This window comes from Peromyscus californicus, unplaced genomic scaffold, assembly GCF_007827085.1.
Source record: "Peromyscus californicus insignis strain IS unplaced genomic scaffold, ASM782708v3 Scaffold_4__1_contigs__length_199733344, whole genome shotgun sequence".
In the NCBI taxonomy this organism is placed as follows: Eukaryota; Metazoa; Chordata; class Mammalia; order Rodentia; family Cricetidae; genus Peromyscus; species Peromyscus californicus.
This window is the reverse complement of record NW_026294562.1, coordinates 27959092-27984062: the sequence shown is the minus strand read 5'-3', so window position 1 is coordinate 27984062 and position 24971 is coordinate 27959092. Positions and strand designations below refer to the sequence as shown.

Genomic DNA, 24971 nt, shown 5'->3' with positions numbered 1-24971 from the left:
CAGGGTTTCTCTGTGTAGCTTTGGTGCCTGTCCTGGGTCTCGCTCTGTAGACCAAGCTGGCCTCGAACTCACAGAGATCCGCCTGGCTCTGCCTCCCAAGTGCTGGAATTAAAGTCATGCGCCACCACTGCCCCATGATTTTAATGTTGTGTTTCTTAAATGAAAGACTACAATGTCTGGGTCCAGGTCTGCATCTCTCATACAAATAAGCACATCTATAAATAATAACTGACAGCTGAGATCAAGTCTCAGTGTCAATGGACATACGGTGTTTAAATTCTTCTCATTGAAGCCACATATAAGAAAGAAGACATTTGTGCAAAGCTCCCTCATGATGACGTGGGTGCAAACGTGAGTACTCAGCCATTTCAGCACTGCGTTCTGGGGTAAAAACTGTCTGTGTCCAAACAAGTCCTGTAAAAGAAAAAGAAACCCAAGAATGGGTCAGCATTGCAGCCTGATGTACCAGCTTCAACATCCCTTTAGACATACAGACATACAGGATTCTCCACAAGGGGCCTCCAGAACACAACGGCAATCAACCCACATTCAAGCAGGGAACCTGTGAGATCTTTCTGGACTAAGTCAGATGCACTTAGAGACATGTACTGAAGTTCCCAAAATGAAAAGATAGAGGCAGAAAGCTATGTAAGTTTATAGTAGACCATTATAAAGGGAGATGACCATGACCATCTGTTGAAGGGCTCTTCCCAGCTGTTTAGGCTCTGACTAAGTATGTTTCTCTCTAATCCAATATTAGCCAAATCCAGCTGTTTAGGCTCTGACTAAGTATGTTTCTCTCTAATCCAATATTAGCCAGATCCAGGCCCCCTGCAGGCTGTTTACTATTGTCTGTTTGTTTGTTTGTTTCAAAACAGGGTCTTGCTGGATAGCCTTGGCTGGCCTCAAACTCATGAGAATCCTGCTGCCTCAGTCTCTCGAAGGTGTGAGCCATCATGAACGATTATTGTTAATTTATTAAGAAATATTTTTATGATAGTACAACACTTAAGATTGACCATTTGAATCATTTTTAACTGCTCAGTTCAGTGGCAAGCACATTCATGCTTGTGCAATTATCCCTATGATCCATCTTCAGATTGATCATTTTGCACCTTGTACCTGCACCCATTAAACAATTACTCTGAACCCACTAGATAGTTAATTACTTCTCACTTCCCCTGCTCCCAGCACCACATGAGGTTCTGTAAGTTTTAGTGGAATACAGCCACAGTATCAGTTAAATGAATTATCCCTGGCTGCTTTGGTAGACAGGAATAGTCAACAGAAACCACTTGGCCCACAAGGCCAAATTCACTTGCTCTCTGGCTCTTTATAAAAGAAGCTTACCAATTCTTAGTCTACATTGTCCTTAACCAATAGTCACTGAATCTGTGCTCCTGTAGAGCCAGGCCATCACTACATTCTCAAGGCAGATCTTCTTGTACTATGCAACAGGAGACAAGTCTACCTTATATGGAACTCAGATCTGTCCCTTTGCAATCTTGCTCACACCCACTCACGTGTTGTGAGCACATACCCACCATTCCAAGCAAGAATGAAAAACTCAAATATCTACAAAAGAAATGTTGTGGGTTGAGTTATGTCCCCTTAAAAGGCAGACATTTATGTTTTAACTGTCAGGGTTTGAGACTGGCCTTATTTTGAGATTGGGTCTTTTCAGATGAATCAAGTGATAGAGAAGTTGGATCTTCATGTGACATGATTAGTGTCCTTTTAAAGAGGGGAAATCTGGCCACAAAAAAAAAAAAAAACCAGACATGTACACAGATAAAACAGCAACTAACGATGAAGGCAGAAACCAGGATGATGATTCTACAGCCAAAATGGTCAAAGGTCACCAGCACACCACCAGGAGGGACAAGACATGCAGCCCATTTGCCTTAGAACCTAGGAGCGGGACACAGGGAAGCTGTAAACACAAATGAATGAAGCTGCACACGCAGCCTGCTTCTCTGCCTCTGAGTGGATGATTGGGGAATATCAACAACTTGACGAAACTGAATGTTCATGCTGAGCTCAGCACTATGACTACTACTTGCTCTACTTGTTCTGGCTTATCACTAATCCACAGAATGGCGAAACATAGCTTCCTTTTTCCTCCCTTTAAAAAATGTCAGCTATCTGATCTGCTGTGTAAATATCACACTAGTTTAAATGGATAATATTGTATTCTAGTTTCTTCCAGAAAACTCGGTCATCCACAGACCGCCTGTGATCTCTGTCTGTCTTAGTTAGGGTTTCTCTTACTTCGATAAAATTCCATGGTCAAAGCAACTTGAGGAAGAAAGGATTTATTTCAGCTTATAGTTCCACATCACAGTCCATTATCTAAGGAAGAGTCAGGGTAGGAACTCACACTGGCCAGGAACCTGGAGGCAGGAACTGATACGGAAGCCATGACAAAGTGCGAGTCACTGGCTTGCTCCCTCATGGCCTGCTCAGTCTGCTTTCTTCCAGCATCCAGGACCACCTGTCCAGGGGTGGCACTGTCTGCAATGGGATGCTCTCTCCTGCATCAATCACTAATTAAGAAAACACCCCCCAAAGCTGGCCTACATGCCAGTCCAGCAGAGGGAATCTCTCCATTGAGTTTGCTCTTCCCAAATGACTGTAGCCTGTGTCAAGCTGACATTAAAAACTAGGCAGCACACTGTCAAATCAATCTTCTGTTGGACAATGTCTCAAACCTGAAAACAGACATTAGGTCCGAATGATCTTTCCTGAACAGCCACACAAGAAGTAACTAAAAAGAACCAGGAAGTAAATTCCACAATGGAGAAAAGGTCATGTGACATGGAAAGTGAGCCCATTCACAACTCTTGTCTTAGTGTGTCTACATAAATCACCGGACAACTGCACATACTTTTGAAGTTCTCTATTTAGCAGGATGATGTATCATTGGCTCACATCACAGGCTGATGAAGGATAAAGTTGACCTGGTGCCTCAGAACTACCGACCCAACTACTACTGTAGCAAACTCCACGGAAAACACATCAATGCATGTGATATACACAGATAAAGGAGAATTTGCCTTAAGTGTTTGTAGGCATGATCATATTGACTTCAATGGGTTTGTAAATTATACTTTCGTATTTTTTTCAAAGGATTAGAGGGGGAACACATTACTTCCACAAAAGTGACATGTACTTTTCACAGCAGCTTAATGCAATGGTTTTTATGACTATTTATTCGTTTGGTTTTATTTTTTTGTTTGTTTGTTAGTTTTTGTTTTTACTTTCCCGGTGTGTGCCCCAAAGCACTCTAGTCTGAAACCATGATTCCCAAATGCCAGGCCCATAGTCTTCATTAGAAATCATGGAGAATGTTTTGTAAAAACACAGATCCCTGATCTCCACTCCAGATTTTACAGAACACCATTTCTAAAGTGGGACGGGGGAAGGTGTGGCATTTTTAGGTTTACAAAGCTAACTCATAAACTCAAAGGAACAAGCTAGATTTATAAAAATGCATTCCTACAGCAACAACCACACTCTCCTGTATCCACTCTAGAGCTCCTCCCCCAAGCTAGATGTCTACCAAAGCAGTCAACTATATTAGCAGGTCTTCATAATCAAAAACTGCCTATGTTAATGAGGAAATCAATTCACAGGTGAGCTCTCCATGGGAGAAATGTTCAGTCTGCAGAACAATCTATAGAGTTGGATACCACCTGCGTTGAAACAAAACAATATATTTCTCTTGGTGCATCTCTGTGTGCATAAATACATTTGTGGGGTCTGTAGGACCTAGTATTCAGGAATTACTTGTAACTTCTGAAGTGTTTGCAATGCAAATCAATACTTCTATTAACAAGCCAGTCAAAACAAACTTTTATCAGCATGTTTGCTGGTGCCCTGAATTCCTACCACAAGAGTCTGACTAACTGTAGCTCTTTATAACCCCCAACTTACTGTGTCACAGTTACAAAAACAATGAAGTATAACAACATTATAGTCCTTCTACCTCGTTAAGAGTCTCATTAAGAGCATGGTATATATTTCCTTTAAAAGACTTTAAAGTGGCCTGAGAGAGAGCAAAAGCAAGAGAGACAGAGACAGAGAGACAGAGACAGAGAGAGAGCAAGCTATGTTACACCTACCTCTAAGTAATAAGTCACTTAATAGCAGGGGCAAGTTCTAAGTCCCAAGTTCTCAAGGAATATTAGCATTGTGCAACCACCACATAGTATCATTACACAATTCTAGATGGGACAGGTCAATCACTTGACACAGCTACTTGATGTAATCAAAAAATGTGGTGAACACGAGATTCACGAGGCCACTGCTGGCACATCATGTCACAAGCCTTTACAATAAGCATTTTTGCAAGATGAAGAAGTACGTGCTAAAATAATGATTTAAAGGATAGGATATAAATAAGTCAGCAATAGTTATTATCATTATCAAGAATAGCATTCTGCTTTGCTTCTGTTGCTGTAAAACACTCTAACCAAAAGCAATCTGAGAGAGAAAGGGGTTTATTTCATCTAACACATCCAGGTCACATTCCATCATAGGGGGAAATCAGGGAAGGAACTTAAAGGTAGGAACCACGGAGATTCTTGCTGGCTCACTCGCAGGCTAACACTTAGGTAGCTTTCTTATACAACCCAGGGCCACTTGCATAGGGATGATGCTGCCCACTGTAGTCTGAGACTTCCTGTATTAATAGTCAAGACAATATCCCATAGGCATGCCACAGGCCAATGTGATTTAGGTAATTTCTCAATTAGGACTTTTTTTTCTCAGATGACCCTAGGCTGTGTCAAGTTGGCAGTTAAAGCTAACTATGGCATAAATACTAGGCATAATTATGTGCCCTACACTTTTATGTAACTCTTGTGACCATAGATTTTTGTATGCTAGCATCACCACAAATATGTGAACTATATGTTGGACCACCACTAGTTAATAGGAAGTTTTCAGTTTCAGTGTAATCTGCTGGGCCCACAATCCAATGCATGATTCCTCAGTGTCAAAAACCCATTACAGGGCTGGAAATGCAGCCTTTAAAGGTTAGACTTACAACCAAACCATCGACTGTATATAACGCTCTATAGGATTTCGAGTATGTGTGTGTGTGTGTGTGTGTGTGTGTGTGTGTGTGTGTGTGTGTGTGTGTTTATAAAATACATGGCACAGGAATAATGGATTGTCCGTTCTTAATGAGCTTAAACTCCTTCTCATGAGTGCTGCTTCCCCTTGGAATGCAGCTTAGAAATGAATAGTTCTAGGGGTGAAGCACTGATACGCTTAAGGGCCAAATCATACCTTAGATCATTTTCAGCATGGCTAGCGACAGGCACATAGAAATGGCATATTTCTGGTCTCCTATCCCCTGTCTACCCCTGTGTACCCACCTGCCCTGTGGATGAAAAGCAACTTAATGAACGCTTAAGTTACTTTTTCAAAGACTTCCTTGTACCTTCTTTGTAAGGTGGATAGGGAGCTGAACTAGTGTGTTAACTATGAATACGTGCAGCTGTGTGTCTAGTTAATAACATGGTTCCCTAGGCACCTCTGCAGGAGGAGGGTGGTAAGTACACTCACTCACTGTTCCCGTAATAGCATACACAGAGGACACTGCCAAGTCTCCACTAATGACTAAGTTTTCAGCTCAGAAGAGAATATCTGAGGAGAAGGGGGATGGGTGTGACCCAAGTACCTCAATAAGAAGGTCTGGCAACTGTCCAATCTTGGTCAGAGGGCTCATGGAAAAATGGAGAGACACCACGGGAGCCATGGCGAAAAACATTTTAATCTTCTTTGCCAGCTCGGGTATCTGTGAAAATGCTATAAAACCTGTGGGGCAAAAGAAAGAATTAGATTGTCTAGTACTGCCTCCACAAAACAGAAGGGTCACTCATTGTGCCCTACAGAGGAAGTCCAGTAACCAGCCACACATGTTGAACACTTGGACAGCCCTCTCAAACATTCTGGCTCAGAAACACAGAATTTAGGTCCAGATTTCAGCCTGCAGTATGCATGGAAATAAGTCCAGGGAAAGAGAACCAGGAAGTAGTCCGTCTCCATGGCAATGTGAATCTCTACAGCTCCACCCTACACTTCTACCCCGCCCTAATTTGCAAACCATCCAAGCAGAACACCCGGGACTCGGAAGCCACATTTAGACTCCCTCACTGTAAAATATTTTTTACACTTCTCTCAGATCTCTCCAAGCTACTTGTCTCTAGAACACTTTAGAAATAACAGACTTTAGACAAGTCACCTAGTCATAAAAGGGGTAACGTTGTCCCTGGAATACTTTAGAACAATGGACTTCAAGAGACAAGTCACCTAGTCATAAAAGAAGTAACATAAATAAAGAAGAATAGAGAAGAACATGCAGCGTCATTTTTCTGGAGGGGGAGGCAATTTAACAACATGTTAACACCTGGAAATCACTCATACTTTTCACTTTGTGAATCTCCTTGCAGAATGTACTCTGAGCAGATCATGTGCCATGAACACGAAGGTGTTAGTGAACATGAAAATGGCAGAATTTAGTAAGTTATGGAACATGTGCCCAGCCTCTCATTAGAGAAACTTGCTTGTTAAAATTAATGCTAATTTCCATTTTTTAAACTTTGCAAAGTTTTGTACTTTTCTTTATAACAAAAACGTATTGAACTGAGAAGACAGCTCAATCCATAAAGTGCTCGCCATGCAAACAGAGCCTGAGCTTAAGCCCCAAAGCCCATGTCACAAAGCCAGGTGTGGTGGTCTGCAATTCTAGTTTCAGCACTAGGACGGTGGGGACAGGTGTATCCTTGAGGCTGCCTGGCAGTTGATCTAGTCTAACCAGTGTCTAGCCCAGGCCAGTGAGAGATTCAAAAGAACAAGATGGGCAATGCCTGAGAAGGACTGACAACCAAGGTTATGCTCTGGCCTACACACACATAACACACACACACACACACACACACACACACACACACACACACACGCAGAAACATATTACTTTTATAATCAACATAAATGAAAATGCAAATAGCTTTCAAAAACTATAAAGTATAAACTTTCATCTTGTAGTTGTGGTTCACTTAAGTTTATTTCTTTAATTACTGATTTGTTTATTTTAGGTAGTGCTAGGGGATAAACCCTGGGGTTCAAACACCTTAGGCGAGCACTCTACACCGAACTACACCACAGCCTGGCACTGAACATTTAAGTATATTTTCTTATTGACTCTTTAAGGTTTCTGACACTGGAAAACTTCCCACTTTTCTGCCCTCTCACATCCCTACATTGCTTAAATTGGAAAACACATAACAGGACATAGCTTACATCAATTCTTTCAATTTTAAGATACTTAACAATTTATACTAAATTCTGAATTTCTGTAGATTATGACTGAACATTCCTTGCTCCACTCATGATTTCTGCTTGGCATTTAAAAAAAATCTGTATTTGAAGTAACATCATTTTTGTGTGACATCACTTCACTTCAATGACATATGGCCTTTTCCCTCTTCATTGCATACATACCTATGGTGGATCCTTGAGAGTGGCCCAGATAAAACACTTGTTCTTGACCAGTTGTATTCACAATGTAGTTAATTGAAGCAGGTAGGTCATATTTTGCCATCTCATCAAAACTACAATCCAAAAGACAAAGGACTCTTCAAATGACATAGCACACAAAAGAGTAGAACAGCACCCAGATACTTGGCATGAAGTGTGTTAGCACACAGAGCATGGCCAAAGAAGCCTGCATGAGTTCAGAACACAACCATGTCAAGGACCAAGGAAGTCCCCTGCATTCCCTTCCAATTGTATCTCCTGAAGGTAACACCTCTAATTTTTCACATCTATAAATTAGCTTTATTCACTTTGCATATTTCCTGTAAATGGGATTATGTAACCTAACTTCTTTCATACCTGGCTTCCTCCATGTTGGTACATGACTATAGCTGTTTATTCTCATGTTTTTATGTTAATATACCATACTTGGATCATTGAATGTACTGCTGGCATGCATTTGAGTATCTGTTGTTATGAGTGTAAATGGTGTTACAATATACATTTTCTAATAAATGTCTTTTGGTAAAAGTTCTCACTCTTGTGATTCATGACTAAGGTAGCTTTAGTTTTATCAAAAGGAAGCATCCATAGGGCCAGCCTTCTATAATACCTGCTACACTATGCTGTAGTCTTTAACTAGGTAAGGGTGTGTGTGTGTGTGTGTGTGTGTGTGTGTGTGTGTGTCTTAGATGAGGAAAGTGACAATCCAGTTGTTAGAAAGCACTTAGAATATGCCAGGCTCTGTGGAAGCTCCTTCCTTGAACCCTTTACTTTAGGCCCAGTGAGTTTATGGTTTATGAGAGGCCTTTATTATCCCTATTTTATAGATAAGGCAACAGACACAGACAGTTTATAGCTGTGCCAAGTGTCACATAGCAGTTGATTGGTAGAGCCAGGAGTAAGAAAGAGAGAGATAGAGAGAGAAGTAAAATGAACATGTGAGTATGTGTGTTATGGGGAGGGGGGTGCCTGATATTTAACCTAGCAGCTCCTCCCCCATGCCAGGAATGTTAAGAATAACTTAAGAATGCCTAACTGAATGTAATCACTTATGCATTCATTTATTTAAATTTACCTTCATGTTGGTTATTAAATTCCTGAGAAGTTTCACAACTGTTCAAGAGACATCAGTTTCCTTATACAACTTGACAGTTACTCCTAAATCCACCTCCCAGCTAAATTTCCATGTGTCTAAAGATACCGAGTCATAATCAACTGTGATGTACCTGAAGGCCCAGAATTCATTCTGAGAAACTGAAAGAGTCGTGTGTCTCTGAGACCAGGTGTTCCCTCTGCTGTTCCCCATCCACACATCAAAACCAGCATCGGCCAGAATGAAACCCAGGCTGTTATTGTCAATGTTCGTGACCCAGTTACTAGAATCTGCCAGAAAGCCATGCTGAAGATATACGACTGGTCTGGGACCTGAAAAACATTGACGTTTAGAAAGTGATATATCCAATCTTCTCAGCAAACATGATGTCTTGCTAAGCAGTCAACAGTGAAGAGAAACCAAAGCAAACAGAACAACAGAAACAAATGAGCAAGCTGAGGGGCACATTTCCTTGAAACAGTGCTGACAAGGAGACAGCAAACTCCACTTCTTTTTTTATTTTTTGCATCTCTGCTAACAAACCATTGACTTAAGCATCAAAATAAAATTCAGTAGATTTGGGGAACTTGCAAAATGTTTCTATAATTTGCTCACAATGATTCCAAACAAAATTGGTGTGGTAGTATTGTGTTCCCCAAAATATTGTGCACCCTAATAAACTTATCTGGCGTCAGAGAATGGAACAGTCACTAGATACAGAGGCTAAAAAATGGTAGCACTCACACCTTTAATCCTAGCCTTCTGGAGGCATGGATCTCTGTGAGTTCAAGGCCACACTGAAAACAGCCAGGCATGGTAACTCACGACTTTAATCCCAAGAAGTGAGCCTTTAATCCCAGGGAGTGATGGCAGATAGCAGAGAGATTATATAAGGAGTGAAGACTAGGAACTAGAAGCTTTTGGCTGGTTAAACTTTTAGGCTTTGAGCAGCACAGTTCAAAGAGCCATTCAGATGAGGACTCAGAAGCTTCCAGTCTGAGGAAACAGGATCAGCTGAGGAATTGTAAGGTGAGGAAGTTGTGGCTTGTTTTGCCTCTCTGATCTTCCAGCGTTCACCCCAATACCTGGCCCAGGTTTGTTTTTATTAATAAGACTCTTTAAGATTCATGCTACAAACTGGGAGGGAAAATGTCACACACAACGAGATGGCTCTATCCACCCACAACGGCTGAACCCTAAGCAGAGATAACAGCAACTAGAAGAGTAAGAGGATGGCAGAAACACTCCCGAGTGCTTTGGGCAGCGTGGATCCTCATTTCTAACATTTGAACAGAACTAAGTATAGACGCTGAGTGGCAGTGACATGTCAATGTACACCACTGAGGGTGTGCTTAAAAGATGAGGCTATGTGTGTACAGGAGCAGAGGCATATGGGAAATCTCTCTCTATTGATGTTTATAGCAGATTTAGTCATTGCCAAAATTTGGAAGTCTTGGTTGCTCAACCGTGCATCTACTTGATTTTGAAGTGACCCTAAACCTGTTATTTAAAAAAAAAAGTATAATTGTAGAATAAAGTCCTATGGAAGAAGAAGACATGAGTTTGAGATGGGAATCTGAAGGGGAACACAGAGGAACTGCGGGGTAGGGGGAGAGTAGGTATGATAAACATGTATGTGCTCACATATTAAATCCTCAAAAATGTTAAAGAAAGTTAAATAGAAAAAACACACACATGAATTCCAAATGTGTATGTGCATTTGTCTTCTATTCACCTCTTCCTGAGACAGTTAAACTGCCAGAAAAACAAAGACTTGGAGGTACAAGCCCCTTCCCTCACCCTCAGACAACCTGACCTCGAGAGACTTACGGGGCGCGATCATGCAGTCACTCACCAAGCAGAGCCTTATTCAGCACCACCTGTATGACAGGGCCTTCTTCTCAGCACTGGAGACAGAGCAAGGAGCAAAAGCAAAAAAAAAAAAAACAGCACCTTGGAGAATGAGCCAACCCCGGGTCCATTACCTTCTTCACTTTCTAACGGTCTCTTTAAGGCTATGTTGGCAAGACGGAATTTACTGCAAAGGGTCTACCTTCAAGGCACTGTGCTAGATGTACCTTCCCTGCCTTCAATGAAGATTTTAGTTCATCTTGGGAAATATGAAAAATAATCATTAAAAGTTTGAAATTATAAACAACATGACAAAAATTACTGAAACTCCTGCCTCTGGGAGCTAATCCAAAAAAAAACAAAACAAACAAAAAAAAATCCTGAAGTATCATTTGTCTAGCCAAGGGCAGGCAAAGTGACTTCATCCTGGTCACCTAAACAGCTACCACCAAGCAGGCTGGGGACAGCAGCCCTACGACAATACACAAATGCTGCCTGTGTGGTGAGGTGAATTTCGGGTAAAGTTAGGCTTGGCAATGACTGTGGTTCACAGGAGGAAGGCTTAGTGTGTGGGAAATTCCTCCTGCCTCCCAAGACACGAGTCTTCATGGGAAGCTACTTCACTCCAAAAAGTCACGGGGAACCAGCTGAGGTCTAAGGAAGTAATAAAACCAAGGGCAAGAGGAAGGAGGTCAAAGTTGAGTGTGTCAGCATGACACAGAACTCAGTTTTCACGAGCCATAAAGTCTCACTGGGTTGATTCAACTTCATAACTGGTAGCCAGGGCCAGTGAGTGATCTTAGACTGCCAGGCTAAGGGGAGCCTTGCAGTTCCTAGGGAAGGTTATGACCTCAGCCCAGTGGCCCCACCTCAGGAATTAGCTTTAAATGGTAGAATTCTTTGCCTGACCCAGGAACTGCAAGGCCCTCTGCAGCCTGGCATCTTAAGTTCCTTGCTAGTTTGGGAAGAGTGTGCACACCCCACAAAAAGATTGAGTATCTTTCTACAATAGCAGATTCTAAACACACTGGTAAGAGGGACCTTGAATGTGGTATGTACCCATTTCCATGGTTCCTTGTGAGGAAGTACAAGCTAGAGCTTCCCCTCAACTTACATCTCCCAGAATTGGTTACATAACTCATGCAGTCCACAGGAGCTCAGTACCCAGCCAAGCGGGACCTAGGCTCCAGACAAACCCCATGTCCAAGGGCTGGCACAACCATCCCTGAGGTAGACTTCAGTCTAACAGCTTTCTGAACAAACTCTCCTCACATGATAACCTAAGCAAGCTTCTACAGTCTGAATGGCTTACCATACTCTATTGTTCAAAACAGCTACCAATTATGTTCGAGGCCTATGTCGTATATGGCTTACATTTTCATATCCATGTTAAGGATAAGGCGACCCCACATGTGGAGAAAACAACTGGCCCTAGAACATTCAGTCAGCAGTGTGCCAACACTGAGATCCAGGTCTATCTCATGTCAAACGTCTTGCTTTTAGCCAGTGATCTAAAGGAAAAGTAATTTTAAAAACTAAAGTAGAAAAGAGGTATGCACACAAATATTAGCTCTGTCTCCAGCCAGCTCATGGCAAGTCAAGTAGCCTATGCCAAAATTTGCTATCTTCTGAAACAATCCCAAGTGATTATGAAACAGACACATCACTGGCTTTGGCCCTGATCTGGAGAATGAGGAACTCCATGCACAGAGCCTGGCCTAGAAGGCCTTGTTTTTGAAGCTTCCTTGGCTATTCTTAATCAGCCCACCAGAGCTGTATTCAGATCTACTTAAAGGGAATTATGGCCAGACACTTGATTCAGCAGTTGGGCCAGGGCAGAATGAGTTACCTAAAATGCCCAGGAAAAAGCCAAAAGACATAGACATCCCCCAACAAGCTTCCACGGGGGATCATTAGGACCTCCTCAATGATTGGTAAGAATGGATTGTGGGGTTAATAGCTCGCTGGTACAGCAAAGCCTAGTGTGTGTGAAGCCCCAGGCTTGCTCTTCAGTTCCACACAAATTAAAAACAACAATTGGGTTTTTACTTGTCCACAATAAGGCTCCTGAGTGAATTTTTATAGTCTAATTTTAGTTTGAAGATTCGGCCTTAAAAAAAAAAGTTCAAATACTATAGATTTCTGTCCCTTTCTGCTGTAGTGACAAAATACCTAAGAATGGTTAATTTATAAAGACAGAGATTTACCACTTTGAATTCAAGGCTCAGAAGTCTAAGGCTGTTGTTTTCTTCATTATCCCATGTGGTAGAAGTTGGCAGTGTAAAAAGGCATGTGCCTTAACCCCCATAACCTCATTTTCCTCATCTGTGATACAGGCTAACCAGAATCCTAACGATTCATTTGATGATTCATGTGTGACAGGGGGCACTTGGCTTGTCCACAGCAAGCAATCAGATAGTTATGTGGCCTCTGTCAGTGTCCAGGCCTTCACCTCTCAAAGTCTCTCTGCAGGAAAGGGAGTGATCTACACTGCCCGAAGGAACACAAAACCCTGCGTCACTAGGTCCCATCTCTAACGTTCTGTGCTGTTCTCCACACCCCCAGTGACAGTCACTGTGACCATTAAGCATCAACAAGGCAGCAACGTGACCCACACCGTTCACTGCAGGGCCTGCAGCAGCTGAAGCTGAATCTGGCACAGGGCGCACACAGTAAAACGCAGCAAACACATGACGGAGCAACACTTTCCTGATTCCTACCCGCCCACCCACGACATGACTCACCCTGTCCACACTGTGCACACCACCCACCCAGTAACCACTCAGTACTTAGCTGTTCCAACTGCAGATCTGCTGTTATAGTCTAGCAGTAGTTATGTTTAAGGCTTCCTTAATAAACAATGCTGGCAATCTTATTATAAGACATTGTTATCATTGTTCTATTATATTATAATCCTTGATAATTTCCTACCATCTCTAGTGTATTGACTAAATTTTATCATGGGCCTAGTTGTATAGAAAAAATATAATATCTATGGAATTCAGAAGTATCTGCTGGTGATACTGAAATATATCACTCACAGCTACGTGCAGACCATGAACTGTCTAGGCACCGGCACAGACAGAGGGAGATAGAAGCATTCCAAATGCACTCCGTAGAACACTGAATTACAGAGATTCCTGCATAGTCAGGATGGTGAGATACCCTTTCTGTCATTCTACTTATTTTGCAGACTGAATTTTGAAGAGAAGACCATGCCTCCACCCATCCGCCCCTTGCCACACAATTAGTATATGGTGGATAAAATCTGTATCATCCAACATCAAGGTGCCCATCATTCCTGTCTGGAACTGCCTTTTTGCCTTCCCTGCCTTTCCAGACCATCAGAGAAGCTGCACATAACCACAACATGAGTCCACAGTTCAGTGAATGCTGAGAAATGATTAGCTCTGGAGAGCAGCAGAGAGGCTCACAGAGGGAGCATCAGCAGGGAGCGAGCATACACAGAGATGGTAACACCGGCACCCGGCTTCCAGATGGTTCTACCCATTGTATGCATCTTCAGCATCTTCTGCCCACAGTAAACAAATTTAGACATCTTTCTGGAAACTCTCTTCTCTCCTTGAAGTTTAGGATAGACTCTCTGCCACAGAAGACTGGATGCTAAGAAAGCAGTACTGGAGATCGTGGTGATGTTTGAGAGATAAAAAGAGAAGGTTCAGTTTCAAACTGTGCAGATGCCTCACTGTGAGGGTAAGGTGTCTCATCGTGCAGGGTAAGGTGTCTCACCATGCAGGGTAAGGTGTCTCACTGTGAGGGTAAGGTGTCTCACCGTGAGGGTAAGGTGTCTCACCGTGCAGGGTAAGGTGTCTCACTGTGAGGGTAAGGTGTCTCACCATGCAGGGTAAGGTGTCTCACTGTGAGGGTAAGGTGTCTCACCGTGAGGGTAAAGTGTCTCACTGTGAGGGTAAGGTGTCTTACCGTGAGGGTAAGGTGTCTCACTGTACAGGGTAAGGTGTCTCACCGTGAGGGTAAAGTGTCTCACTGTGCAGGGTAAGGTGTCTCACTGTGCAGGGTAAGGTGTCTCACTGTGCAGGATAAGGTGTCTCACCATGAGGGTAAGGTGTCTCACTGTGCAGGGTAAGGTATCTCACTGTGCAGGGTAAGGTGTCTCACTGTGCAGGGTAAGGTGTCTCACTGTGCAGGGTAAGGTGTCTCACTGTGCAGGGTAAAGTGTCTCACCGTGAGGGTAAGGTGTCTCACTGTGCAGGGTCACATGTCTCACCGTGAGAGCAAAGTGACCCGTAGGCCTTACAGCAATGATGGGGTAAGTATTATTTTTCTCAGGTAACAGATGAAGAAACTCAAACTCGGAGAGGTTTGGTAAGCTGCTACCCTCACTCTCTCCCCTGAGGTGGTGCTTTTAGTATGCTCACACGAGGTGATGCAGCTTCTAGCTGTGCCCTCCACAGACTTGGTCCAAGGCTTCTCTGAGCCCAGAAGATAGGCAAGCCTTGACTCAAATGTGACCTAGAACAAGGGACATTTGGAATCTCCGATGCGTCACTCACCCCAGTCCCAAGAGGGCTACAGAAGTACTCGGGGATAGGCTGAGTCCTTGGGCTGCAACATTTTCGGGTTTTTGTTTGTTTGTTTTTGGTTTTTGGTTTTTTTTGAGATAAGAGTTTCTCTGTGTAGCTTTGGTGCCTGTTCTGGAACTCAGTCGGTAGACCAGGCTGGCCTCGAACTCACAGAGATGCGCCTGCCTCTGCCTCCAGAGTGCTGGGGTTAAAGACGTGCGCCACCTCCACCCGGCAGGCTGCAGCAAATTTTCAAAGCAAATGAGTCAGAGAAGACTTTGGCCTCCACGGGGCACCAGCTGCACTTAGCCCCATGGGGAAGGCCATAATTACCCATGTTATCATCCATCTGAGTTCTTGTTGACCTAACTGCTGTGAAACAAACACAGAAGATATAGCCCCAGCGGCCTGATCTGTCCGGGGAAATCTCTCAGACACACGACATTTAGCAGCAGCTAGCCAAGTCGGGGAGCGAGTGGGGTGAGGAAAGGAAGGGGCAGGCAGAGCAGCGAATGCTCCTCTGCGCTACACTTCTCTTTACTCCAACCTCAAGCAGAGTATGGGAGACAAACTGCACAGCTACCACGACTTAGTACCACAGCTACTCAGTCCAAATGTAATCCCCTCCCCAATGCACCATGAGAAGCTCAGCAAGCCTGAGCACGCGCCCAGCTCAACCTGCATGTGCTCAGTGCCTCTGGCACAAGGAATTACATGCCATATTATGCGGGCCTACTGAAGCTGCATTCGTTTTTTTAAAATGTAATTAATTAAATAAAGCCAGAAACCCACAAATGGCTCCCTTCAAAGGGAAGCTTTCTCTAAGGGAAAAAAAAAAAAAACCAAAACCTAGAATTGGTCAGGGTGCTAACGTAAATAACCAAATCAAAACAAGGGCCCGGAGGCTTTTCTGTGGTAGACAACTCACAAGCCATGCTATGACCTTCACCTATGACTCAAATGGCTCAGTGGGCAACCCCTGGGGAGACTATGCCCAAGCCACAGTTGAGAAGCTGCTTCTGAACGCCGCCGCCTGTAGTCCCACAGCCTAGGACGCTCCCTCACCAACCAGACCATCAGATGCAGAATTGTTCAGATACAGATAAGACTGTCTTCAAAAACTTGCTGATTTCTCAGTTAGGCAATTAGGAGGTAAATCTGTCTTGTATTTTATTTTTAGTGTTGGCACAAGTAGTATTTCCTTGTTTTAGCTAAATAAAGTCTATATTATAATGATCATGGGATCAGCTTGTTCAACACTTATTATGTAAGGGCAGGTTGTCAATTCAAGGAATACTGCCTCCACAGTCAAAATGCCCAAGTGACTGCCCTTTGCCTTGACTGTCTTGAGTAGGAAATGAGTTATAGATCAAGAACAAAGATCTAGTTATCTAGAAGTCTGCCAGGAATATGTTATAAAGATACAAGCTTTTCAAATCCTTGGTCCAAGCAGGAAATGACAGCTTTGGATCATTAACATTCAGCATGAAGGCTGAGCAGATAAAAACAAAACCACTTCTCTTTAAATGATTAATTTCTGTATTTCAGTTCCCTTAAGCAGTCAGCAAATACAGTGGTGGTTAAACATCTGTTGAGAATGGTTCCTTAAAAGTGGGGAGATGGCTCACTGGGAAAGGGTACTTTCTGCGACAATGTGAGGATTTGCGTTCCAATGCCCCACCACCCACATACAAAACCTAACAGAGTATGAGATGGAGACAGGAGCATTACCAGGGCTTGCTGGCTACCAGGCTAGCTCCAGGCTCAGTGAGAGACCTTGTCTCACAGGACTAGGGAAGAGAATGACAGGCAGGGAAGAATATCTAATGTCTCCTCTGGCGTTCACTAGGCTGTATACACACACACACACACACCACGCGCACGCACATGTACACATCAGATAAATGTACTTTAAATGGAAAATTGCAGGCATAATTGCCAATAGCCACAAGTACAAAAGTCTGTTGCTCTGGATGGGGTGAAAAGTGCAGACAAGCAGCCAGGACAGAATATTAAGGAACATATGTGTCTTCATCCATTAGACCCATAAAGATTGTTGCCTCACAAAAATCACACAACAGCTGAGCTTTTAGCAACTTCATCTGCAACATGGCATAAGACAGAGGAAGTCGGAGAGGCTGGCACAGGAGGCAGCAGGCAGCAGAGCTTACAGCAGGACACGGGGAGAGCAGACACCTGGCTAAGCCCTGTGTTCACACAGAACCTGGGACACTCGAGGGAAGCTATTCATACTGCCTGAAGAGCCCACTCATTATTTATCTGTAAACAAGTGTTCCCTAAGAATGTCATCCTGATAAATAAATAACATGTTAATGTATCTTATAATTACCTGTAAAGAATAAGGCTATATAGAATTATTTTCTATATGCTAAAAGCACTAATTTCATAAAACATAACATTAAATTTCCATATTCCTGCTTTGAGATTCTTTTTCTCTGGTACATGGGTACCCCTCCCCCTCTCCAAAAAAAATGTGAGTCACTGAAGATTCTCTCAGTTTCTGCACCGTCTTAAGTACCTATCTGAATAGTAACAAGAGCCTAAAGTGAGATGTGGTTAGAACAAGGAAGAAAGGGATTAACAAGGGATATTTTGCAGGTAACCTAGAGACGGGAATCAAGAATGATTCTGCACAGGTTGTGGATACAGCTTGGCAGCAGCGCTTGCCTAGCACGCACAAGGACCTGAGTTCAATCCCCAGCACTGTCAAACAAACAGAAAATGACACTGCAATTTCTAGTCTAGGTCATTGGAAGGACAATGGTGCTATTAACAGGAAGTCAGAAGGGAAGTAGCATTCACGAGATTGGTGTCATTTGGGGGACTGTGTATTCTCTTCAGCTTTTTTGGCTTTCAGCATGGCAGATTAACAGCCCTGAACACACTGTTCTTCAATAGACATAATAAAGAGCCTCTGTCCAGGACTTGGGCTTAGACCACAAAGAACGAACCATAGGAAAGGCATCTATGCAGTACTTAAGAAAATCAAACCTCCTTTAGAAAATGGAGCCACAGAATTCCTTGAAAAGCCCCCTCCGAGGCTGGCTGGTAAACACACAGATAACTGACCTCCCTAGGGGATGTGGGGGGCTCCTCAGTACTGTGAAGGACCTAAAGCTAAAGCCAGCTGTGGCTGAGAATGCTCTCAGGCAGTGTTCCGCATTCTGAAGACAAGAGGATCTACTTCCCTAGCCTGCAAGGGACCACCTAATGCCTCCAAAGATTGCTGTCTCTTTGTTTGAGAGGGCACCTTCCCTCACCTCCACCTGCCAGTGTGATGTGTGTGCACAAGACAGGAGCCCTGCACGCTTTAATTACAGTGTGGAGACAGAAGTGGGGAGTGGATGCAGAAACAGAGGTGGGACATTCTCTCAGCATGGTTTTACCTGGGATATTTGAACAATGGCTCATATGAGTAATTACTAATTGACTAAGTACTTTATATGAAATAAAATCCATATTTATTTGTCTTTAGATAGAATCTAAAACCTATGTATGGGTATTTTCTAAAAAAAAAAAAAAGGAAGGAAACTAAGATCATGTGCTTGCTCTTACATAAAATATATACTTTATGTTTTTGTGAGCAGGAAACACGGATCAGCGCAATTCATCATTCATTTTGTAACAGATTCACAAGGGAAATACAATAGTATAGAGCTATAAACACTAAAACCAAAACTCAAATGAATTTCAAAAAGAACACTCCCATAGCCACATAAGCATTATTTATTGTCTCATGATAGGCAGAACCTAGAGGAGAAAGCAAACAGACATATCAGATGACACAGAAAAAGCTGAAGGAAGATGTTGATGCAAAGCTCACACTCGCCCAGGATTTGTTGTCTGCTTTGAATAATCCCTTGAGAAGCATGTGAGGCAAAGAACACTCTGTGTAGTTTAAACGCTGACAGAAGACAGAGCCAGCCAATTACCTTAACCCAGACCTTATTTTTTCGTAGAGCAATAGGCTACATCTTGAGAGACGATTGAAAGAAGTTCTATTATCCTGACACCTGTTACCAATTTCAGGTAGTTCGTCTGGAAATGCCATCATCTCATCAGGACCACAGTTTTGCTTGCGTTATAAGTTGATCAAAAAAGGATAAAAATATATGCCCAGGTCCATATCGTTAAGGCAAATCTATAAGAACTTTTATATACTCCTAGTAAAATTCATTGTCAATACATTCATACATAGAAAGCAATTTTTCAAAACTCTGTCAAAAACACAATTCATATAAATTCTTTGGGGGGAATTTATCTCCTAAATAAACTTGCACTATATGTATATTTTTTGTTTTGTTTTGTTGTTTTGAGCAGCAATATTTGTTAATTGAAAATCAAAGTAGTAGAAATATTCATTAACAGAACACTTGTTAAGCAAATCATGATACAAACACACAATAGAATACACTTACTTTTAGGCAAATGCTCTATGAATTACTGGTAAAATCTCTGTGATGGTAAATAAATCCACTTTTTGTGAGTTTGCTGATAGCAAATAAGTAAACAAACAAACAAATGAAACACTGTGTCCTTCATAGCACCTTTTGAACTTAGAAGGTGGCAACAGAAAAATAATCCATATTGGTTTCCAATGAAGGTACAAAGATTTTAAATGAAGATATTATACAAGAACACATTCTAAAAACTAGAAAGTAAGATAGAAAAAGTATTCACTGTATATTTCTTGATTTTTCTCATATATTATTTATATATTATATATATATATATATATCTTACTTGAATATATTATAGTACTTAAATATATTACCTTTTCAAAAAAATGAGTAATTTTTAAACTGCTAAAGGCAACTGTTTAATGCTCAGAACAGTTCATTAGATAAATGCTTCCTTGAGAAACAAGAGAAGTAGATATTTTGATACTCTACATGGAATCTGACCTTTGAACCTAGTACAAACTATGAAATTGGACACGCCAGTCTGGCTTTAAAACAGTTACCTCAGCTTAGCTGGTACTTTGGCCTCCAGCCTGCCCAGTGGCAACATTGTCAAATGAAGCCTGAATTTGGTCACCAACTCAGATAATACGGTGACTTCCAATACATCTTGCCACAGAAAACACCCATACCTTTGTCAGAATGATTCTTCCGCCCATGAGGGATTCTGTGAAGACTCAGAATATACCCATCCTCTGTCTGGACTGAGTGCTCCTCACCAGTGTATCCCCAGTACATGATGAGTTCAGTCTGGGGAGAGAGAGGACAACAGACATTCTATGCTGGATTCTGATGCTTCAATCTCCAGAAATAATAGGCACAGGAGAAAACAGATGCAATGACATTTTTTTAGCTTTTTAAAGGAAATCATTGCTACTTGAGTCTGCTCAATCTAGTGGCCAAGAGCCCATCTCAAGACCCAATCTTTTACACTCACAGGTATCCCATCATTCTAGAATGTTCCACACCAAGTGTGTCAAAGTTGGGGCCTTGTTTCCATCGTGCCTACCAGGCACAAATAAACACTTCTTTTCTAAATATGTCAGCTAACACTTTTCATGTTTCATAAAATTCCTAGCCTAGGCAATAAGGCTAAAAAAATTTCACTTTCATCCATGGACCCAGAAACTATTTACTAGAACACCAAGGTGAGGATGAAAGAAAGCTGAGAAATCTGAGAAATGGGAAACCATCATCAAATTCACTTCTCTACAAGGAAAGGTCCGTGGAAAGTGTCACTGGGAGCTCAGTGGGAGAGCATAAATCAGTTACTTGGAAGACTAAAATGTTCATTATCCTCTCTGTCATAAATACCTAAAAGACGTTAATTTCATTATTCCCTTAGGAAGGAATTGTTAAAAGAGGGGGATGTCAAAAGAAAGCTTAACCTTGGCCTGTATCATGCCATACTATCCTGTCTTCCTGGAAGCTTTCTGTCTTTGCAGCCACCCAGTTCTTCAGCTGGGTCAATCCAGTGTCTATTTTCAAGCTGCTGTCTCTTTAATAATCTATATTTTCTTGCTATTGTATTCTTATGTGTGGTTTCCCAGATTTCACTGTTTACTTAAGATTACTAATTTTGAAATTAATTCAGGGGTTAATTTTTTGCTTATATCTTCTAACAATTCATTCTAATACTTTCACAATTGTATTGAGTTATGTTCCCTGGATAGTCTCAATCACAGCCCACGTTCAGCACTCAACAAAAGCATTCTTGTAAAGGGCTTGCACAGTTTTATCAGTTTTAAAGTGTGTTTAAAATGATTTAAAAATGAAATTACTAAAACACATTATTTAGCGTAAGCCCTGTACCGTGTTCAGCAGTCTAAGGAAGCTACTTGTGGAAGTGGTGTCTAGTGGGGAAAGTCTAGCAAATGGCATCTGCAACTCAGAAAAATCGAAAAGCATAATGAGCCATGAAGAGATTAGAATTATGATTTCCCACAGCTCACAGAACTCTATTTAAGAAAATAACACTTGGCATCATTGCATTTTAAAAGTACGTGACTTTTAGAAACTCACCACGTTCATGTTTGCTTCAGGGTCCACAGCTGAGACAGACCCCATGGGGCCCCCAGAAAGCAGGATCCCAAGGACAAGGCAGACCACCATGCCCATGAGCCCCATCTTCCTCTGTTTAAACCAGCCAGCTGAATTTTACCACACGAACACGCATCAACAGATCAACTCCTTCTTTGAAAGCATTGAAGCAACTGTAGGAAAAAAAATCTAAGCTATGAAACAAATGGTCCGCGCCGTCTCTGGAAGGGGAAAACATGGATTTGTTTTTACTAAGGAGCCCCCAGAGCTACCACCCACAGTTAATACACAATACACGCTTCCTCAGACACCCACTTACCATCTCTTTACAAAGCTAAACAAACTATTGCTAGAGAATCAACATGGGGAGGAACTTAGACAGGGTAAGAAAAAGGAAGAGCCATAGAATTCCCCACCTTTCCCCCTCTGCTTCGGATTTAAATATATTTTCAAGTTCAGCCAGCATCTGTTCTTGCCTACCACTATCTCTGCAATTTGTTCTTTCCCAAAACTGTATGTCAGGATTCAAACCCAAATGACTGAATGGGTAAGCAAATTACATCAGAGGTATACATAATTCAGCAATGAACGCACAATATGGACAAATCTCAAAATGATTATGCTACATAAAAGAAGTCGGGAGGTTGGAAAGAGGTGAGAGGGAAGGAATTGTTCCAATGTACGTAAAACTTGAAGAAAATGTAACGTAGTCCATACTGACAGAAAACAGATTAATGCCTGGGAAGAAAGACAGGAGGGGACAATCCCAAGGATCATGCACAGGGACTCTTGAGGGTGATGCCCACCTTTATACCACTGAATATACTAATTTCCCAGGTATTTGCACATGTCAAAACTTAGAAATTTCTAAATGTCCTGCCAGTCTACTTTAATAATACCCCAGCACTGTTGTTTGAAATAATGAATGAATAGACTCTCCTAAACCAAGTATTCCACGTTTCTGAAAATTGGCTCTCAGGAGATTGCAGTGAACTGACTCCCTTCAGCAGACACAATTTCTCCTAAAGTTATTTCTCCAAGGAACAGTGAATCTCTGCATTCTAGACAGAAGATGATATTATTTTGAGTTTGTGCTGGCCAAGCAAGCTTACTGCTTTTAGTTACCAGCACGGCGTTCTGTAGCACAGTCCAAGGCTACCTTTTATCTTAAGGTTACTGTCCCAGGCGTCCTTCAGTACTAGAGAACAACAACAACAACAAGTCTAAAAGAGGGGAGGGTGTGAGAAAGTTCTCAGCACAACTTAAAATAAGCCGGTGGTGGGAGCCGGTTTTACAGATGTAGTCTCCAAAGCGCACTCACTCCAGAAGGGTGACAAGGAAGCTCTGCACACACAAGATCACCCAGTAGACTTTCCTTCCAACACAACACTGTTGCTCAGTAAACTTGACAAGAAATCTCATAGAAGATAAGGCTCTGAGCTGTTTAGTGCGCTATTCTAGTCTCTCAGAGCACCTTTATCACAGTATTTATTTATGGCTTTGTAACAATCCAACTCATTATCGGTCTGCCTTTATTTCACCCCAGAAAGGAGGAAGGGCGGAGCTGAAGGCTAACTCAACTTTGAACATCCAAGATTCTGCCAGGTCCTGCACAAACCAAATGTACAGGTGCTGTTTATAAAAAAAAAAAAAAAAAAATGGGATGGGACAGCTACGCCGTTCAGTGACAGACGAAAATATGGGCCCAGTGTAGTTTTTCAATTACTTTAAGCTATTGGCAATACCCAGCCGGCAAACAGCGCCACCTACAGTCTATTCCTCTACCAACCCGACAGTACTAAGCCCATTTTTCAGGATAACAGGGTCACACCAGTCAAATACTGAAAGCAAAGAGCTAGCTAGTGTACAGCAATATCACTGGGGTTTTAACAGGACCCACACCCAAGTTTGCTGTTGACCATGTGTTTGGCTAACACTACCTAGGAGAGATAACGGGAGGAATGGACGAAGAAGACTAAGAAGCAGACATTCTATTTGTCCCCCAGTCCATGAACTCTGGGCAGGTTCCCTGATCTGCGATCGCGCCTGTCCAGGAAGCGGGAGGGCTCTCGGGGAAGGATAAACCATTTTTGGGAAAAACCCAGGGCATTGCCACCCTCAAAGCACTTGCAAGTGCCCGAGGCTGAACTCGCCCGGGAGCTGAGCAACTGGAGGCCAGAGACCGTGGTGGGACCTCCCCCACCAGCCCTTGGGACCCTCGAGACACCAGCTCCCGAGCACGCTGCACCCAGCCAGGCCCCGGCCATCACTCACCCGCAGCGGTCTTCCAAACTCTTTCCAGTAGCAGTACCCACTGCAACCCAGGAGAGTGTGCAGCCTGAAGTCTACATGGACATGGTGGGAGGGCCGAGCCTGCCCAGGTCTTTAGCACAGCCAATCAGAGCAGCCTACCACCGGGAAGTGCCCCGGTGACTCCACCCCTCCCGGCCATCTGCTTAGCTAGCCCTAGCCGACTCAGAGGAGCATGCGCCTTCTAACTGGCACGGCCCAGCCCAGCCTGGCTCTGCTCCGAGCCGAGCTGCCTCCTGCTCCAGAGCTGGAAGGTACTCTGTACACTCAGCACTTACTTAGAAGAGCATCCTTAACTTTTTCCTTTTATGGCCCCTTTTCATTTCAGAAACTGTCTTTCAACCTCCACTAGATAGGTATACAAAATAGGTACACAAATTAAGCATTTTTTGATAATAAAAATTAAAAATAAAGAAATTTATTTTAAAACAGGTATTTGGTATTATATACCTATATATTCACATGTGTACATATAATTATATATGTATAATTTTACCATTTTTTGGAAACAAATTTGTGTACTACAGACAGGTGTGCTTATTTTTATATAAAGAAATCTTGACTGAATACTTGATGCTGCAGGACCCATTCAGCATCATCCACAGTTTTCAGAATTGATTGGTATTTTGGTCTTCTAATTGTCCATGGTGAGACCACTGCAGCACCTAAATATGTAGTACAGAATGGCAGAGGTATGGTTAGAGCCATTTCAAAACCTGCCGAAGTTCTGTTATAATCTCAAGCCAAAATCCAGTACATGGCTTTTTAGGAACCCAAACAATAACTTTTAAAACCAAACATTGTAACACCATAGACTCCAAAGGTAAGCTGAGTAATGATGGTGGGGAAATATTAAAACCCTTGGCTTTCCATAATTTAACTGTTATCATTGCATAAAGAGCAGAAAACTTTGTATGTGTGGTACAAACACCACAAGCCGTAGTATAGAGTGGTCACTAATGTGAACAAGGGTATTGCAAGCTGTCTGGCTGTGGTGCATGCAGGCACACACAGAACAAAGGGTGCGTGTTGCATGTTCAGAGCCAAGACTACAGTGATATTGTGCAAAATAACGTAGGCAAATACTGCCAGAAACACATCCACATT

The 24971-nt window shown here is 42.4% G+C and overlaps 1 protein-coding gene across 2 annotated transcripts in view; it reads right to left on the bottom strand.

The window, feature by feature from the left end:
* Lipa (lipase A, lysosomal acid type) overlaps nt 1–23952 on the bottom strand; it is a 35611-nt gene extending 11659 nt beyond the window's left edge. The window contains exons 1-7 of one of the 2 annotated variants that reach the window (XM_052712153.1): nt 23829–23952; nt 21537–21775; nt 20147–20264; nt 8775–8973; nt 7513–7622; nt 5690–5826; nt 268–414 (exon numbers count right to left, since the gene is read on the bottom strand). In XM_052712153.1, the coding sequence (XP_052568113.1) occupies nt 268–414; nt 5690–5826; nt 7513–7622; nt 8775–8973; nt 20147–20264; nt 21537–21641 (816 nt within the window). In that variant the 5' untranslated portion in view covers nt 21642–21775; nt 23829–23952. The remainder of the gene's footprint in view (nt 1–267; nt 415–5689; nt 5827–7512; nt 7623–8774; nt 8974–20146; nt 20265–21536; nt 21776–23828) is intronic. The other variant, XM_052712154.1, reaches the window with a different exon arrangement.
* Between the last annotated feature and the right edge of the window lie 1019 nt (nt 23953–24971).